Below are 18,265 nucleotides of genomic sequence, written 5' to 3'. Positions count from 1 at the left end.
GAACTCCTTCATCCAGATTGCTTCTTGCGCTGCCTCTGAGGCCGCCATGTACTCCGCTTCATAAGTAGATCCCGCCACGACGCTTTGCTTGCAACTGCACCAGCTTACTGCCCCTCCATTCAAAATATACACGTATCCGGTTTGTGACTTAGAGTCATCCAGATCTGTGTCGAAGCTAGCGTCGACGTAACCCTTTACGACGAGCTCTTCGTCACCTCCATATACGAGAAACATATCATTAGTCCTTTTCAGGTACTTCAGGATATTCTTGACCGCTGTCCAGTGTTCCATGCCGGGATTACTTTGGTACCTTCCTACCAAACTTACGGCAAGGTTTACATCAGGTCTGGTACACAGCATGGCATACATAATAGACCCTATGGCCGAGGCATAGGGGATGACACTCATCTTTCTCTATCTTCTGCCGTGGTCGGGCATTGAGCCGTGCTCAATTGCACACCTTGCAATACAGGCAAGAACCCCTTCTTGGACTGATCCATATTGAACTTCTTCAATATCTTGTCAAGGTACGTACTCTGTGAAAGACCAATGAGGCGTCTTGATCTATCTCTATAGATCTTGATGCCTAATATATAAGCAGCTTCTCCAAGGTCCTTCATTGAAAAACACTTATTCAAGTAGGCCTTTATACTTTCCAAGAATTCTATATCATTTCCCATCAATAGTATGTCATCCACATATAATAAGAGAAATGCTACAGAGCTCCCACTCACTTTCTTGTAAACACAGGCTTCTCCATAAGTCTGTGTAAACCCAAACGCTTTGATCATCTCATCAAATCGAATGTTCCAACTCCGAGATCCTTGCACCAGCCCATAGATGGAGCGCTGGAGCTTGCATACCTTGTTAGCATTCTTAGGATCGACAAAACCTTCCGGCTGCATCATATACAATTCTTCCTTAAGAAAGCCGTTAAGGAATGCCGTTTTGACGTCCATTTGCCATATCTCATAATCATAGAATGCGGCAATTGCTAACATGATTCGGACGGACTTCAGCTTCGCTACGGGTGAGAAAGTCTCATCGTAGTCAACCCCTTGAACTTGTCGATAACCCTTAGCGACAAGTCGAGCCTTATAGATGGTCACGTTACCATCCGCGTCTGTCTTCTTCTTAAAGATCCATTTATTTTCTATGGCTCGCCGATCATCGGGCAAGTCAGTCAAAGTCCATACTTCGTTTTCATACATGGATCCTATCTCGGATTTCATGGCTTCTAGCCATTTGTCGGAATCCGGGCCCGCCATCGCTTCTTCATAGTTCGAAGGTTCACCGTTGTCTAACAACATGATTTCCAGGACAGGGTTGCCGTACCACTCTGGTGCGGAACGTGTCCTTGTGGACCTACGAAGTTCAGCAGTAACTTGATCTGAAGCTTCATGATCATCATCATTAACTTCCTCCCCAGTCGGTGTAGGCACCACAGGAACATCTTCCCGCGCTACGCTACTTTCCGGTTCGGAAGGGGTGACTATCACCTCATCAAGTTCCACTTTCCTCCCACTCACTTCTTTCGAGAGAAACTCTTTCTCCAGAAAGGACCCGTTCTTGGCAACAAAGATTTTGCCTTCGGATCTGAGGTAGAAGGTATACCCAATGGTTTCCTTAGGGTATCCTATGAAGACGCATTTCTCCGACTTGGGTTCGAGCTTTTCAGGTTGAAGTTTCTTGACATAAGCATCGCATCCCCAAACTTTTAGAAACGACAGCTTAGGTTTCTTCCCAAACCATAATTCATACGGTGTCATCTCAACGGATTTCGGCGGAGCCCTATTTAAAGTGAATGTGGCAGTCTCTAAAGCATAGCCCCAAAATGATCATAGATCGCACCATATCCAATAGAGTGCGATTACGATGTTCGGACACACCATTTCGCTGAGGTGTTCCAGGCGGCGTCAGTTGTGAAATGATTCCACATTTCCTTAAGTGCGTACCAAATTCGTGACTTAAATATTCTCCCCCATGATCTGATCGTAAGAACTTTATTTTCCTGTCACGTTGATTCTCAACCTCACTCTGAAATTCCTTGAACTTTTCAAAGGTTTCAGACTTGTGTTTCATTAGGTAGACATACCCATATCTACTTAAGTCATCAGTGAGAGTGAGGACATAACGATAGCCACTGCGAGCCTCAACACTCATTGGACCGCACACATCAGTATGTATGATTTCCAATAAGTTGGTTGCTCGCTCCATTGTTCCGGAGAACGGAGTCTTGGTCATCTTACCCATGAGGCATGGTTCGCACGTGTCAAATGATTCGTAATCAAGAGACTCCAAAAGTCCATCTGCATGGAGCTTCTTCATGCGTTTGACACCAATGTGACCAAGGCGGCAGTGCCACAAGTATGTGGGACTATCGTTATCAACTTTACATCTTTTGGTATTCACACTATGAATATGTGTAACATCACGTTCGAGATTCATTAAGAATAAACCATTGACCAGCGGGGCATGACCATAAAACATATCTCTCATATAAATAGAACAACCATTATTCTCGGATTTAAATGAGTAGCCATCTCGAATTAAACGAGATCCTGATACAATGTTCATGCTCAAAGCTGGCACTAAATAACGATTATTGAGGTTTAAAACTAATCCCGTAGGTAAATGTAGAGGCAGCGTGCCGATGGCGATTACATCGACCTTGGAACCATTCCCGACGCGCATCGTCACCTCGTCCTTCGCCAGTCTCCGCTTATTCCGCAGCTCCTGTTTTGAGTTACAAATATGAGCAACCGCACTGGTATCAAATACCCAGGAGCTACTACGAGTACTGATAAGGTACACATCAATTACATGTATATCACATATACCTTTGGTGTTGTCGGCCTTCTTGTCTGCTAAGTATTTGGGGCAGTTCCGCTTCCAATGACCACTTCCCTTGCAATAAAAGCACTCAGTCTCAGGCTTGGGTCCATTCCTTGGCTTCTTCCCGGCAACTGGCTTACCGGGCGCGGCAACTCCCTTGCCGTCTTTCTTGAAGTTCTTCTTACCCTTGCCTTTCTTGAACTTAGTGGTTTTATTCACCATCAACACTTGATGTTCCTTTTTGATCTCCACCTCCGCTGATTTCAGCATTGAATATACCTCAGGAATGGTCTTTTCCATCCCCTGCATACTGAAGTTCATCACAAAGCTCTTGTAGCTCGGTGGAAGCGACTGAAGGATTCTGTCAATGACCGCGTCATCCGGGAGATTAACTCCCAGCTGAGACAAGCGGTTGTGTAACCCAGACATTTTGAGTATGTGCTCACTGACAGAACTATTTTCTTCCATTTTACAGCTGAAGAACTTGTCGGAGACTTCATATCTCTCGACTCGGGCATGAGCTTGGAAAACCATTTTCAGCTCTTCGAACATCTCATATGCTCCGTGTTTCTCAAAATGCTTTTGGAGCCCCGGTTCTAAGCTGTAAAGCATGCCGCACTGAACGAGGGAGTAATCATCAGCACGTGACTGCCAAGCGTTCATAACGTCTTGGTTCTCTGGGATGGGTGCTTCACCTAGCGGTGCTTCTAGGACATAATCTTTCTTGGCAGCTATGAGGATGATCCTCAGGTTCCGGACCCAGTCCGTATAGTTGCTGCCATCATCTTTCAACCTGGTTTTCTCTAGGAACGCGTTGAAGTTGAGGGCAACGTGGGCCATTTGATCTACAAGACATATTGTAAAGATTTTAGACTAAGTTCATGATAATTAAGTTCATCTAATCAAATTATTCAATGAACTCCCACTCAGATAGACATCCCTCTAGTCATCTAAGTGAAACATGATCCGAGTCAACTAGGCCGTGTCCGATCATCACGTGAGACGGACTAGTCAAGATCGGTGAACATCTTCATGTTGATCGTATCTTCTATACGACTCATGCTCGACCTTTCGGTCTTCCGTGTTCCGAGGCCATGTCTGTACATGCTAGGCTCGTCAAGTCAACCTAAGTGTATTGCGTGTGTTTCGAGGCCATGTCTGTACATGCTAGGCTCGTCAACACCCGTTGTATGCGAACGTTAGAATCTATCACACCCGATCATCACGTGGTGCTTCGAAACAACGAACCTTCAGAACGGTGCACAGTTAGGGGGAACACTTTCTTGAAATTATTATAAGGGATCATCTTACTTACTACCATCGTACTAAGCAAATAAGATGGAAAACCTGATAAACATCACATGCAATCAAATAGTGACACGATATGGCCAATATCATTTTGCTCCTTTGATCTCCATCTTCGGGGCACCATGATTATCTTCGTCACCGGCATGACACCATGATCTCCATCATCATGATCTCCATCATCGTGTCTTCATGAAGTTGTCACGCCAACGATTACTTCTACTTCTATGGCTAACGTGTTTAGCAATAAAGTAAAGTAATTTACATGGCGTTATTCAATGACACGCAGGTCATACAAAAAATAAAGACAACTCCTATGGCTCCTGCCGGTTGCCATACTCATCGACATGCAAGTCGTGATTCCTATTACAAGAACATGATCAATCTCATACATCACATATATCATTCATCACATCTTCTGGCCATATCACATCACAAGGCACATGCTGCAAAAACAAGTTAGACGTCTTCTAATTGTTGTTGCAAGTTTTTACGTGGCTTCTATAGGTTTCTAGCAAGAACGTTTCTTACCTACGTAAAACCACAACGTGATATGCCAATTTCTATTTACCCTTCATAAGGACCCTTTTCATCGAATCCGTTCCGACTAAAGTGGGAGAGACAGACACCCGCTAGCCACCTTATGCAACTAGTGCATGTCAGTCGGTGGAACCTGTCTCACGTAAGCATACGTGTAAGGTCGGTCCGGGCCGCTTCATCCCACAATACCGCCGAAACAAGATAAGACTAGTAGTGGCAAGAAAAATTGACAACATCTACGCCCACAACTGCTTTGTGTTCTACTCATGCATAGAAACTACGCATAGGCCTGGCTCATGATGCCACTGTTGAGGATCGTAGCAGAAATTTAAAATTTTCTACGCATCACCAAGATCCATCTATGGAGTTTACTAGCAACGAGAAGGAGGGAGTGCATCTACATACCCTTGTAGATAGCGAGCCGAAGCGTTCAAGTGAACGGGGTTGATGGAGTCGTACTCGTCGTGATCCAAATCACCGATGACCGAGCACTGAACGGACGGCACCTCCGTGTTCAACACACGTACGGAGCAGCGACGTCTCCTCCTTCTTGATCCAGCAAGGGGGAAGGAGAGGTTGATCGAGATCCAGCAGCACGACGGCGTGGTGGTGGAAGTAGCGGGGATCCCGGCAGGGCTTCGCCAAGCGCAAGCGGGAGGGAGAGGTGTCACGGGAGGGAGAGGGAGGCGCCAGGGGCTAGGGTACTGCTGCCCTCCCTCCCCCCACTATATATAGGGGTCCTGGGGGGCGCCAGCCCCCTGGAGATCCCATCTCAGGGGGGGCGGCGGCCAAGGGGGTGGCTTCCCCCCCAAGCCAAGTGGGGCGCCCCCCCACCCCCAGGGTTTCCAACCATAGGCGCAGGAGAGGCCCAAGGGGGGCGCACCAGCCCACCAGTGGCTGGTTCCCCTCCCCACTTCAGCCCATGGGGCCCTCCGGGACAGGTGGCCCCACCCGGTGGACCCCCGGGACCCTTCCGGTGGTCCCGGTACAATACCGATAATCCCCGAAACTTTCCCGGTGGCCGAAACTGGACTTCCTATATATAATTCTTCACCTCCGGACCATTCCGGAACTCCTCGTGACGTCCGGGATCTCATCCGGGACTCCGAACAACTTTCGGGTTTCCACATACTAATATCTCTACAACCCTAGCGTCACCGAACCTTAAGTGTGTAGACCCTACGGGTTCGGGAGACATGCAGACATGCCCGAGACGACTCTCCGGTCAATAACCAACAGCAGGATCTGGATACCCATGTTGGCTCCCACATGTTCCACGATGATCTCCTCGGATGAACCACGATGCCGAGGATTCAATCAATCCCGTATACAATTCCCTTTGTCAATCGGTACGTTACTTGCCCGAGATTTGATCGTCGGTATCCCAATACCTCGTTCAATCTCGTTACCGGCAAGTCACTTTACTCGTACCGTAATGCATGATCCCGTTACCAACCACTTGGTCACTTTGAGCTCATTATGATGATGCATTACCGAGTGGGCCCAGAGATACCTCTCCGTCATACGGAGTGACAAATCCCAGTCTCGATCCGTGTCAACCCAACAGACACTTTCAGAGATACCTGTAGTGTACCTTTATAGTCACCCAGTTACGTTGTGCGTTTGGTACACCCAAAGCACTCCTACGGCATCCGGGAGTTACACGATCTCATGGTCTAAGGAAAAGATACTTGACATTGGAAAAGCTCTAGCAAACGAACTACACGATCTTTGCGCTATGCTTAGGATTGGGTCTTGTCCATCACATCATTCTCCTAATGATGTGATCCCGTTATCAATGACATCCAATGTCAATAGTCAGGAAATCATGACTATCTGTTGATCAACGAGCTAGTCAACTAGAGGCTCACTAGGGACATGTTGTGGTCTATGTATTCACACATGTATTACGATTTCCGGATAACACAATTATAGCATGAACAATAGACAATTATCATGAACAAGGAAATATAATAATAACCATTTTATTATTGCCTCTAGGGCATATTTCCAACACTTATTCCTTCTAAGGTGGGATCTTGGTGCGCCTTGACCAGGGGTGTGGGGCCTTGCCCCCACTACCCACGTTCATGTGGGTCCCCCCATGCAGGTGGGCCCCACTTTGGAACCTTCTAGAACCTTCCCGGTACAATACCGAAAAATCCCGAACATTTTCCGGTGGCCAAAATAGGACTTCCCATATATAAATCTTTACCTCCGGACCATTCCGGAACTCCTCGTGACGTCCGGAATCTCATCTGGGACTCCGAACAACTTTCAGTTAACCGCATACTAATATCTCTACAACTCTAGCGTCACCGAACCTTAAGTGTGTAGACCCTACGGGTTCGGGAGACATGCAGACATGACCGAGATGACTCTCCGGTCAATAACCAACAGCGGGATCTGGATACCCATGTTGGCTCCCACATGTTCCACGATGATCTCCTCGGATGAACCACGATATCGAGGATTCAATCAATCCCGTATACAATTCCCTTTGTCAATCGGTACGTTACTTGCCCGAGATTCGACCGTCGGTATCCCAATACCTCGTTCAATCTCGTTACCGGCAAGTCACTTTACTCGTACCGTAATGCATGATCCCGTTACCAACCACTTGGTCACTTTGAGCTCATTATGATGATGCATTACCGAGTGGGCCCAGAGATACCTCTCCGTCATACGGAGTGACAAATCCCAGTCTCGATTCGTGCCAACCCAACAGACACTTTCGGAGATACCCGTAGTGCACCTTTATAGCCACCCAGTTACGTTGTGACGTTTGGCATACCCAAAGCACTCCTATGGTATCCGGGAGTTGCATAATCTCATGGTCTAAGGAAATGATACTTAACATTTGGAAAAGCTCTAGCAAACGAACTACACAATCTTGTGCTATGCTTAGGATTGGGTCTTGTCCATCACATCATTCTCCTAATGATGTGATCCCGTTATCAATGACATCCAATGTCCATAGTCAGGAAACCATGACTATCTGTTGATCAACGAGCTAGTCAACTAGAGGCTCACTAGGGACATGTTGTGGTCTATGTATTCACACATGTATTACGATTTCCGGATAACACAATTATAGCATGAACAATAGACAATTATCATGAACAAGAAAATACAATAATAACCATTTTATTATTGCCTCTAGGGCATATTTCCAACAGTCTACATACATTCGTATGTTGTAGTTCATTTGAAATGTCTAAAAACACTTATATTTAGGAACGGAGGGAGTATTACATTTAATAATGGTTGGTTGTTCATTAAGAGTACATTCTCAAACAAGTTTGCCACATCAAAATAGTATGTATATATGTGGCCGTACATGTGCATATTAACATTATGATTACTATATATTGAGATTGAACTTGTTTTGGATACAAGCAAATCATAGCTACTTCCTGAGATGTTGGCTTTTAGTCCAAGTAAAGCCCGGCAGTATGATTTACCGAGCACAGTAGATATGTTGCCTTGATGATATTAAAGGTTATCAAGATGTGGATAGGGAATAAACAACAAGTCATGGTTTTGTCCCAGGACTTAGGATAGTTGCCCAGTAAACTCCCCGTGCTGTGTATTGAAATATAAAATCATACAGAGGGTATGTGTACGCGTAGGGAGCAGTAACTAGCTAGCTGGCTATACTCTCTCGCAGTAAGCAAGTTTTTTTTTTGTTTGTGGGTTACGCCGTAAGCAAGTTTTGACAGTCTTATTACTAATATAGGCTCCTGTAAGTATTCTCACCTGAATGGTGTGTAGATTATGAGAGCCCTGGCATAATCATGGACGTTCATTTTTATTCAGCAATGACTAAATAGCTGTATACTCCGAATAGATTCTCCAACTACTTAGAAGTAGCAAACATCTTTTCTGTAAGCAAGTCTATATTTTTGGTCAACAAGTATATCCGCATTTACTTTATTCTCCTGCTTACCAACACCATGGACACGCACGCAGTTTTACTTAGTCTCGGGTCTCAAGTGAAGATCACTCGTTCTTCCTGCATTAATCAAATAGTGTCTCCTGCTCTTATCTCTTCACCGGTCAAAATGACCAAGTTAGATGTTGATGAGCATTGAATCTACTTTCTAAGAGCATCAATTATTTGGCTTGGTACATGCTAATCTCTTTGCCGGGTTTGGTGTGTGGGCGATTTGATGACTCGGTGTATCATTATTTGTGTGCATGTTACAAGTTATAACTTAGTGTAAGAAATATACGCTTGCTATAAATATTTATTTGAGGGACGCTTGCCATAAATTTAAGCAAACATGTGTTCATAGAATGCTAATTTAAATGTATTTATTACTAACTGGAGGTACCTTTCGAGCATCTACTCTAATCCTCGGAAGAACAACTGTAAGAACCGTCGGATCACAATTATATGGCTAGGATTAAATAATAGATTTACAAGTGCATTTAAGAGACCCAGGACATACGATTGAACTGAACACATCACATACACCTTTTGTTAAAAAGAAACACGCTTACCGTTTTTCCACCAAAGAAAGGAAGAAAGTGTACCAGCCTACGTAGGGTGCACGGATTGATGACTAATACTCCCACCAAAGAAAGGAGTATTGTATTTCACCCGCTTAACATTTTCCCACCAAAGAAAGGAGTATTGTATTTCCTTGTCCACTAAGATGTACTACACCCTTCTTCCGAGTTTATTAGACCTTCTCATTTTGGATCGAACTTTGATCTTAGATGTAACTAGCAGAAGTTATATGCTACCATAAAAAAATATCACTGAAATGTTTTTTCGAATATAAATTCAACAACATATAATTTTTATGAGATACAACTTAGATTTTGTTAGTTTCAATTTGACATAAAATATGAGTGTGGCCTATAAACCAGGATGAATGGTGTACCAAGGAAGAAGTGAACACAAGGATAATTGATTTATTGACTGTTGACGTCATCAATAACATCACTGCTTGCTTGCAAACAAAGGTTAGGACTGCAATGGATTGCTCCTTTTCTTGACAACGGAACAGCGGACCTTTTTTTTGGAACGAAGGCTCCAGAGGAGCCCGGCTTTGAATTAACGAAGCCATCAACCGGCCAGGGATTACACAAGGCCACCAATACAACCAACACGGAACAGAAAGGAAAAGCTACAGCGGATACAGAGTGTTGCCTAGCAGCTTACAAGCACCAAAGACTACAAGCCCTACACAAAAACCAAAATAAGCTCTAGCTTGTAGTCGACGGAGTCCTCCAAGTGCACTTGACCCAGAAGAGCGAACAGAGAGGAACATCAAACGACGCCAGTGCCCAACGACAAAGGACCGCGCCCTCATCAACCCAGGACGGTGGACACCGAAAACATGTCGCAGTTCTCCAAATCCGGAGGGGACCCCTGCCCCTCGCCTTGGCTCGAAAGGCGCCGGACCGCCGGAAGATGGAATTGCTCACCCTAGAGCAAAGAACGGACACGGTTCCGGCCACCAAGGGGGATACTCAGCCCGACCTGTCGCTGCACGAAGGAAACCGAGGATATCCACACCGAGGCTCACTGATACAAGCATGAAGAGGAAAAACTGCACAAAGGAGCTGTCACTGAACAAACATACAGCGAAAAGAGATGGAGCACCACAATTGGAATTAGCTCAGGCCCACAGAAATCAGCTATGTTCGTGTCATTGCGTCGAGAAGTTACTAGTGAGGACCCCTATCCCCTCCCTGCCCAAGGCAATGACGCCAGTCAAGCAGAAGCTGACCTGCAACTGAACAAAACAAGGAATGTCGAGCTGCACTAATTCAGAAACAAAGCACCATGTTCCATCTCCCTCGCCGAAGACGCAGCCACCACGATGCCCCACTGCACGCTCCCACCTTGCCCAAGACGGCACCTTCAAGAAGGAGGCGACGCACCGCGCCGTTGCCGTCCAGTCTAAGCAAGACAAGGGATTTCTCCCGGGAAAGAGGCGGAAGGGAGAGGAACCGAACCTCGACGACGCCTCCGTGGAGGGGAACGGCACCGACCGGTGTCGCCGCCGCCGTGGCCAGAGAACCAGCCAAGGATTTCTCCCGGTCCAGGTTCGCGACTCCTGGCAGTCCACCATCACCGACACCCTCGACCTGAGGCCTCACGACCAGATCCGGCGTGCAGCAGCGCTGCAGGGGGGGGGGGGAGGGAGTCCACCTTCAGATCCGGACGCGAGCCAAGAGGACGACCACCCGCTACGCCCGGCGACAGCTCCCGCCGTCCCTCGCCGCCCACGCGGCCGAGGAGACACAGGGGCAACACCTGCGACGCCGCTCGCTGTAGAAGACGACGCCGCCTCACCACCCGAGGCCGCCGCCTCGGTGCCGAAGCCCTCCGCGCGGGAGCAGCCAGATCCTCGCCGCCGCCGTCCTTGGTGGCCACGCGGAGATCGCCGGAGGCCTCCTCAGGCGGCGGCGAGGGGGGAAGGAGGAGGGGAGGGAGGGCTGGCGGCTAGGGTTTCGTCGCCTCCCGAGTCGCCCCAAGCGGAGCGATGCGGGGGCGGGGGGATCTTTTCCGGAACAGCGGACCTAGTTGCCCAGGATTTGCACATACAAATTAAATCTGAAACTTATAACTAGGATCATGATATAATCAATGATGAAGATAATTTAGTCTATGCGGAGGAGAACTTGCGGATGAAGATAATATAGTTGACTGAGAAATTGCCCGCGCACACGGCACATCACTTTGCTGCATACTCTAGTATTTAATCATCCGTTTTTTACAACAGTTGTACTAAGTTGTAACTCACCTCAACTAAGCGCAAGCAAGAAGAATCTCTCAAACTTTGTGGCAACTAATGGCGCCGCAAGGTAGCATCTCGGTAGCAGCTGCAGCGCTGGTCCTGTTACTAGCGTTGGCGTTGCAGATCTCGGTCTCGTCACTGTCAGCAGCGGCTGTGGTGGTTCCTCCTCCGCCGCCGGACAACTGCACCCGCAGCTGTGGCAAGGTGGCCGTGCCCTACCCCTTCGGCATCGGTCCCGGCTGCTACTGGCCGGGCTTCAACCTCACCTGCGTCGACAACACGCTACTGATCGGCGACGGCACCCTCCGCGTCGACCACATCTGGGCACACAATTCCACGGTGCGCGTCCTACGCGGCGGCGACATCAAAGTGGAGGAGGAGGCCAACGGCACCGGCGCCTTCGGCGGCGGGCTCAGGGACGACGGGCCCTTCACACTGTCCGCCTACACCAACGAGCTCGTGGTGACCGGCTGCAACGTGGTGGCGACGCTGGTGGAGCAGCACACGAACCTGACCCGGAGCGGCTGCGCCTCCATCTGCACTAACTCCGCGGACAGCATGCAGTATCCCATCAGCCACAAGGCGTGCAGCTTCGGCAAGGGCTGCTGCCAGGAGGAGATAATCTCGCCCTTCGAGCGCATGAACTTCGACGCGCGGCTCAAATGGTTCGGGCAGAACCGCACGGTGGACGAGATGTGGAAGACGACGCGCGTGTTTGTGGCGGAGAAGGGGTGGTACGATAAGCAGCGGCTGGTCCTGGAAGAAGCGACGGAGGTTCCGGTTCAACTGGACTGGGTGGTCGAGGTTGCCGGGGAGCCGGCGGGTCGTCGCCCCGTTCCCGGTGATGACTGCCCCTCGTATGTCAACCGCGACGTCTGCAAGAGCAGGAACAGCAACTGCATGCCGGGACGAGAGAGAGGCTACTCTTGCTCCTGTTACACAGGTCACGACGGCAACCCCTACGTCGCCGGCGACGGTGGATGCAACGGTACGTGCTGCATTCGATTTGATACAATCTTGCCGAGGTACAAGGTCGTCGACCGCAGTTTATCTTAATTTAGAGTTAAATTTGTGTCTAGATGTGGACGAGTGCAAGCGGCCAGAAGAATACGGCTGTTTCGGCGAGTGCACCAACCTGCCGGGAACGTTCCGCTGCTGGTGCCCTCGGGGAACTCATGGCAACCACACTGTACCAGGTGGTTGCATCAAGTCCGCCACAGGTACGGGGTGATATTCTTACGCTATACTAGTTTTCCACGTTTTGTTCCAGGTAGTAAAAGTTTTGTAGAGGTAAATAGTACGCGGAAATAGGATTTTTGCATATGTGTATATGCTACTTTGAAGGATGTAAATTCTCCTTCCTGTTGATAAATGTACTCCCTCCGGTCCTTTTTACTCCGCATATAAGATTTGTGTCAAGTCAAATTTTTGTAAAGTTTGAGCAAATTTATATTAAAAAATATCAACATCCACACTACTAAATATATATAATATGAAACTATATTTTTTTCCCAGTGTACTAAATCTAATGATATTGATTTAGTACTTCCAGTGTAGATATTTTTTTCTAGAAGTTTGGTCAAATAAGAGATATTTTGACTTCAGATAAAACTTATATGGAAACTAAAAATGACCAGAGGGAGTGCTGCATACACGGTTTGCCGAAGTCAAACATTGTAAAATTTGACCGACCTTGCATGAAAAAATATGAGCATTTACAATACCAATTATATACCATATGAGGAGGCATAAAAAAAAGTGCCCCTTTTGGCCCCTGCGCCACTCGCGCCAAGTGACTCATACGGCATCCCAATCGCCGCCACCACCACCCCTCCGCCACTCCTTACCCTCTCATCACCGCCAAGGCGAAGCCTCGTGCAGCGGATGGTGGTGCAGGTGCTTCTTCCTCCCTCTCGTGCCTTGGCACGCCTCAAAGGTGGATCCTGTGCCCTCCCCGTACCTGCGTTCACCATCGGTTGAAGGGCGTCACCCTTCTCTAGGCTTTGGTTGTGCTTGGACATGGACCTCGGGGGTCGCAGTCATTGTGGTTGCGACGTCTTCACCCCTGGTGGTCCGTAGACAGCCCCATCGCCGGAAGCCCGGAATCCTAGTCCTCCCAGAGTCTAGGTGTGCCGCCGTCGGCAGGCCCTTGGTCCTTCAGTCGCTGGAAGCCCTAACCAGGGTCGTTGCCAGCAGCGCTATGGTTTTCCTAGTACTAGGTGTTGGCTGCTGGCAGCTCCTGTTGTGTGTCCCCGGCTAGATCTGCCTGGGATGGTCATAGGTCACTAACGTGGTCGGATCATCTTCTTTGCCTGCATGGGTTGTGTGGCTGGATGACATGGGATGCGGAAGGATATGCCTTCTCGTCCCTTCTCTGGTGTTTGGTGTGTACCTCGATCCGGTTGGATATATAGGGCGAGGTACGTCGGTTTAGCTGGTTCTCTTATAGAGCCAGCCATAGTTGTTATTCATAGGTGGCTTAGTTGAGGAAGGTGGCACCTTCCCGCCCTTTCTCCGGTGGACTGTGCAAGGACAACGAGAAGCGGTGGGCAATAGGTCTTGGGTGTCGAGGCGGCAGCCCTGGAAGCTTCCCTACGTGGGAGGCTCTCTGGAGAGGCATGTGGCAGTGGTGTTTGGGTGGCCCCTTGGCTATGTGGATGCAGAGGGATGCAGCGGCGGGTAGTTCCAGCGAGGCTACTGCCAGCGATGGTGGCTTAACTCGGATCTAGATTTGGAAAGTCATAGTCGTCATAGCAGGCCACTCTTCAGGATATAGGCTTTGCCTGGGTCTACGACAAGGTATGAGGGAGGTAGTGAGTGGAAACTTCGGGCTTCGGTGCTAGCGACGACGATGCCTGCGATATCGCTTCCCCCCTTAGGTTCGTCATCCTGGTTCATCTACCAAGGTCGTATGCCTCTTGGGGGCGTCATTGGTGAGTACATGTCTCCTCCAGTCACGGTGACGTTCTTGAGTGGGCTTGGAGAGTCTCGAGAAACTTCCGCTGTTTCGGCAGTGCGTGATCATTTTTAACTCTTCTCAGATACATGCGACCGCGTCGGAAAATTCCCAGGCCCTTTTTATCGCACGCATGATTGGCGCTCCATGATCCAGAGGTCCACTCCGTTGAAAGTTTGGTAGGGGACGGTGCGATGAAGTCCAGTGTTTTCTTACAGGAGTCACAAGCTCAAGTGCCTAGGTAGCTTCTTGGGTGTTCTGCCACTTGTGCTTTCTCTCAGCTTCAAGCGTGTGAGGTGCATCAATGCACTCCTGGTGCAGTGTTGGCGGACCTCGCCTTGTATAGTCTAGCTTTTCTTTGATAAACTTTGTAAGAGGGTTTCCTAGAACCTAGCTTGTATCATTCGGGCTGTGTGACCTTATCTATAAAGTGGGGCAATGCATGTTTTGAGAAAGTATATACCATATGAAAACATATTTCATGATGAATCTGATAGCCTCAAACTTTGTCATAAACAAAAACCATGTGTGTGTGTAGTTTCAGGTGTTACCATCGGAATAGGAGTTGCTAGTGGCGTAGGAGCTATTCTTTTGATCCTCATTGTATTCGCCTTCACACAAAAGCTTAAGCACCAAAGAAAACAAATGTTGAAGAAGAAGTTCTTTGAGCAGAATCGTGGGCGACTATTGCAACAATTGGTATCTCAAAGAGCTGATATTGCAGAAAGAATGATTATATCCTTGGAGGAGCTAGAGAAGGCAACAAACAATTTTGACAAAACTCGCGAGCTTGGTGGTGGTGGACATGGTACCGTCTACAAAGGGATTTTATCAGACCTCCATGTTGTAGCTATCAAGAAACCAAAGATGGTGATTCAGAAGGAGATTGACGAGTTCATCAATGAGGTTGCTATCCTATCACAAATAAACCATAGAAATGTTGTAAAACTTTATGGTTGCTGCCTTGAAACAGAAGTACCAATGTTGGTCTATGAGTTCATATCCAATGGAACTCTTTACAGTCATTTGCACACACATGAAGCAAAATCATTGTCATGGGATGATAGGTTGCGAATAGCATCTGAGACAGCCAAGTCACTAGCCTATCTACACATGACAGTATCAATGCCTATTATACATCGAGATATCAAGTCTGCTAACATACTTCTGGATGATACTCTAGCAGCAAAGGTAGCAGATTTTGGAGCATCAAGATATGTTCCGGTGGATAAAACAGGTGTAACAACCGTAGTACAAGGCACAAGAGGATATTTGGACCCTATGTATCTTAGCACAGGGAGGCTCACAGAGAAAAGTGATGTTTACAGCTTTGGTGTCATGCTTCTAGAGTTGTTAACTACAAAGAAGCCATTCTCATATTTGTCTTCTGAAGGAGATAGCCTTGTTGGACATTTTACCACCTTGTTTGCAGAAGGCAATTTGCCACAGATACTAGATCCTCAAGTCATGGATGGAGGAGGCCAAGAAGTAGAAGAAGTAGCTAAGCTTGCGTTAGCATGCCTAAAATTAACAGCAGAGGGTCGTCCAACAATGAGACATGTGGAATTGACACTGGAATGTATTCAAGCATCCAGGAGGAATGTTTCAGATAGTGGGTTGGCTGAGATATCTGAGGAGGATGGTACTGCAATGAGTGGCCCAATTCCAGCAAGTTTTTCAAATATAAAAGAATCAAGCAGACAATATAGCATGGAAGAAGAGTTCTTGCTATCCTCAAGATATCCTCGGTAGTTTTATTTAAAAATGATTAAATAATAATGTAGCCCTTTCTTTGTTTCTATGGATTTATTTGTATCATCTGTCCTTGTGAATAACATGTACCACGTATTGACTAATCACTTTCACATTGTTCACTTGACCTGCACGTCGATTCAGTATGGAATTCCCTGCAAATTCATTAGGAGTTGGGATGCAGAATATAATATATATGCATTACTTTCACATGCCATGGGTGCACATGTAGCATTTTACAGTGAAAGTGGAAGAGTCTTCGTTGTAGTTAACGAGGAAAATGTTACACTTATAAATGGCGGCTGGATATAATCAAGTGTATAATGGCAGGGTGTTTGTGGTCGTCACACAGAATCACAACCTGTGTCAGATCTTTCGCTTGTTCTGAAAAAGTAAAGATATGTTGAATTGTTCATTGGCACAAAAATAGTACTCCCTCCTATCCAAATTAATCATCGCTGTTTTAGTATAACTTTATAACAAAGTTGTACTAAACCAGTGACAATTAATATGGATAGGTGGAAGTAAAGAAAATCTCTAAAATAAATCTATATTGACCTTGGGCAACTAAATTGAACTCCTGCTTTTGCAACTTTTTCAAAATAAAGTTCAAATATGTTCTTATTATTTTCTCCACACTCGCAGTTCCAAACTAAAGCCAGATAATAAGTATTTGGCTTATATTTTTTTGGAAAGGAGGATTGTCCCCGGCCTTTTTATCAAGCGATGCACACAGGTATTTGATATCAAACTTGAAAAGGTTTTTCTATTCAAACTCAACCTTTATTCATTGCTTACAGAATTTGATTGTTTGAAACATGGATAGAAAAGGGGCAGCTGGACTGGACCACGATTAAACTTGCAGGAAGGGACTAAAAGCTGGTCTCGAGATCCCAAGTCAAACGATTGCGTGTTAAATAGCATAAAATCTTAGAGGTACTTCATTTAATTTGATATCTTTGGGTAATCCACACTGATGTAATGAGACTAGCCACAATGGGTAGTAACATACACTAGTAACATGCCCATGTTATTAGTCTATGTTACTACCTCTATAGTGGGGAATAACATATGTATGGTAACATGGAGCACTTCATTTATTAGGCTATAGACGCATCTTGCCTTGATATGTGTGATGTTATTCATACTAGTAGTAACTAGCTATGTTATCACTTTCATCTTTTTCTTCATTTATTGCATGCCACATCATCTATTTAACCTAGATATATATGATGTTACTACCTATGTTACTTTCACTGTGGGTAGTCTGAAAGCGAAGGACTATAAAAATGACAGAACGCCCCGAGTAATCAACTGCCATTTGGCAAACTCAACAGTTGACTTTGACTGAAGTATAGTAGAGTTCTTGTTCACTCTCACGCGCCAACGATGCTTTGACGTTGTCAAGTGATAGTACCACGCCGTGTACTACAATATATAGCAAAACTGAAATCAGCTAACTCTGGCGACAAGGTAATACATGTCCGTCATGCCGTACCTGATGCTAACCAGTTGTGTATCCGTTGCATTAGCCAGCGCTCGCTGCAGGTGGTACAACTAGATAGGTAAACTCAGTTGCTGACTTTGACTGAAGTATAGTACAACTAGATAGATAGATAGATTATCGTTCATTGAAACATTGCTTGGATCACTTACAATATGGATGGAGTATTTTATTTCAAAGAAGGCCTCGCGCGGCTTGAAGTTTCCACGCTAGCACGTAGTACTACCAGTACTAGTACTACTCCCCCTGTCCGAAAAAACTTGCCCCAAGCCGAAAGTCATCTTTTGAGCCCGAGCTCATATGCTCCCGCATGAACAGTAAAATCGAAAAAAATTCAAAAAATTCCAATTTTTTTTTGAGAGAAACATTGACAAAAGTTCTAAGTGCCTGCAAAAATTCATCATGAAATCACATTCTTGTAAGGCGTGGCAAAAAAAAACAAATTCAGTGCTTCAAAATGCGTTTGAAAGTAGCTTTTTCAGAGTACTGTTTTTGTTTTTTTTGCCACGCCTTCTAGGAATGTGATTTCATGACGAATTTTTGCAGGCACTTAGAACTTTTGTCAATGTTTTTCTCAAAAAAAAATTGAAATTTTTGGAATTTTTTTTATTTAGT

At 46.4% G+C, this 18,265-nt stretch overlaps 1 protein-coding gene across 2 annotated transcripts; it reads left to right on the top strand.

The window, feature by feature from the left end:
* Positions 1–11,445: 11,445 nt before the first annotated feature.
* Positions 11,446–16,336, top strand: LOC123125459 (wall-associated receptor kinase 5-like). 2 transcript variants are annotated; one of them, XM_044545947.1, is made up of 5 exons: positions 11,446–12,426; positions 12,518–12,658; positions 12,709–12,728; positions 13,720–13,858; positions 14,939–16,336. In XM_044545947.1, the coding sequence occupies exons 1-5, from the start codon at positions 11,493–11,495 to the stop codon at positions 16,144–16,146; spliced, it is 2,442 nt and encodes an 813-aa protein (XP_044401882.1). In that variant the 5' UTR covers positions 11,446–11,492; the 3' UTR covers positions 16,147–16,336. The 2 variants fall into 2 exon arrangements, with proteins under 2 accessions (XP_044401882.1, XP_044401881.1); XM_044545946.1 differs by lacking the exons at positions 12,709–12,728; positions 13,720–13,858 and having other exon boundaries at positions 14,933–16,336.
* The last annotated feature ends 1,929 nt before the right edge of the window (positions 16,337–18,265 follow it).

Source organism: Triticum aestivum, chromosome 5D, assembly GCF_018294505.1.
Source record: "Triticum aestivum cultivar Chinese Spring chromosome 5D, IWGSC CS RefSeq v2.1, whole genome shotgun sequence".
Lineage (NCBI taxonomy): Eukaryota > Viridiplantae > Streptophyta > Magnoliopsida > Poales > Poaceae > Triticum > Triticum aestivum.
Note: the sequence above shows the minus strand (reverse complement) of the source record. Positions and strands in the feature narration are given on the sequence as shown.

Excerpts from the sequence above, each read along its gene's own strand:
- LOC123125459 (XM_044545947.1), top strand. The coding sequence starts at position 11,493 with ATGGCGCCGCAAGGTAGCATCTCGGTAGCAGCTGCAGCGCTGGTCCTG. Across the intron at positions 12,427-12,517 it reads CGGCGACGGTGGATGCAACG|ATGTGGACGAGTGCAAGCGG; the intron begins GTACGTGCTGCA and ends ATTTGTGTCTAG. Across the intron at positions 12,729-13,719 it reads GTAGTAAAAGTTTTGTAGAG|GTCACTAACGTGGTCGGATC; the intron begins GTAAATAGTACG and ends GGATGGTCATAG.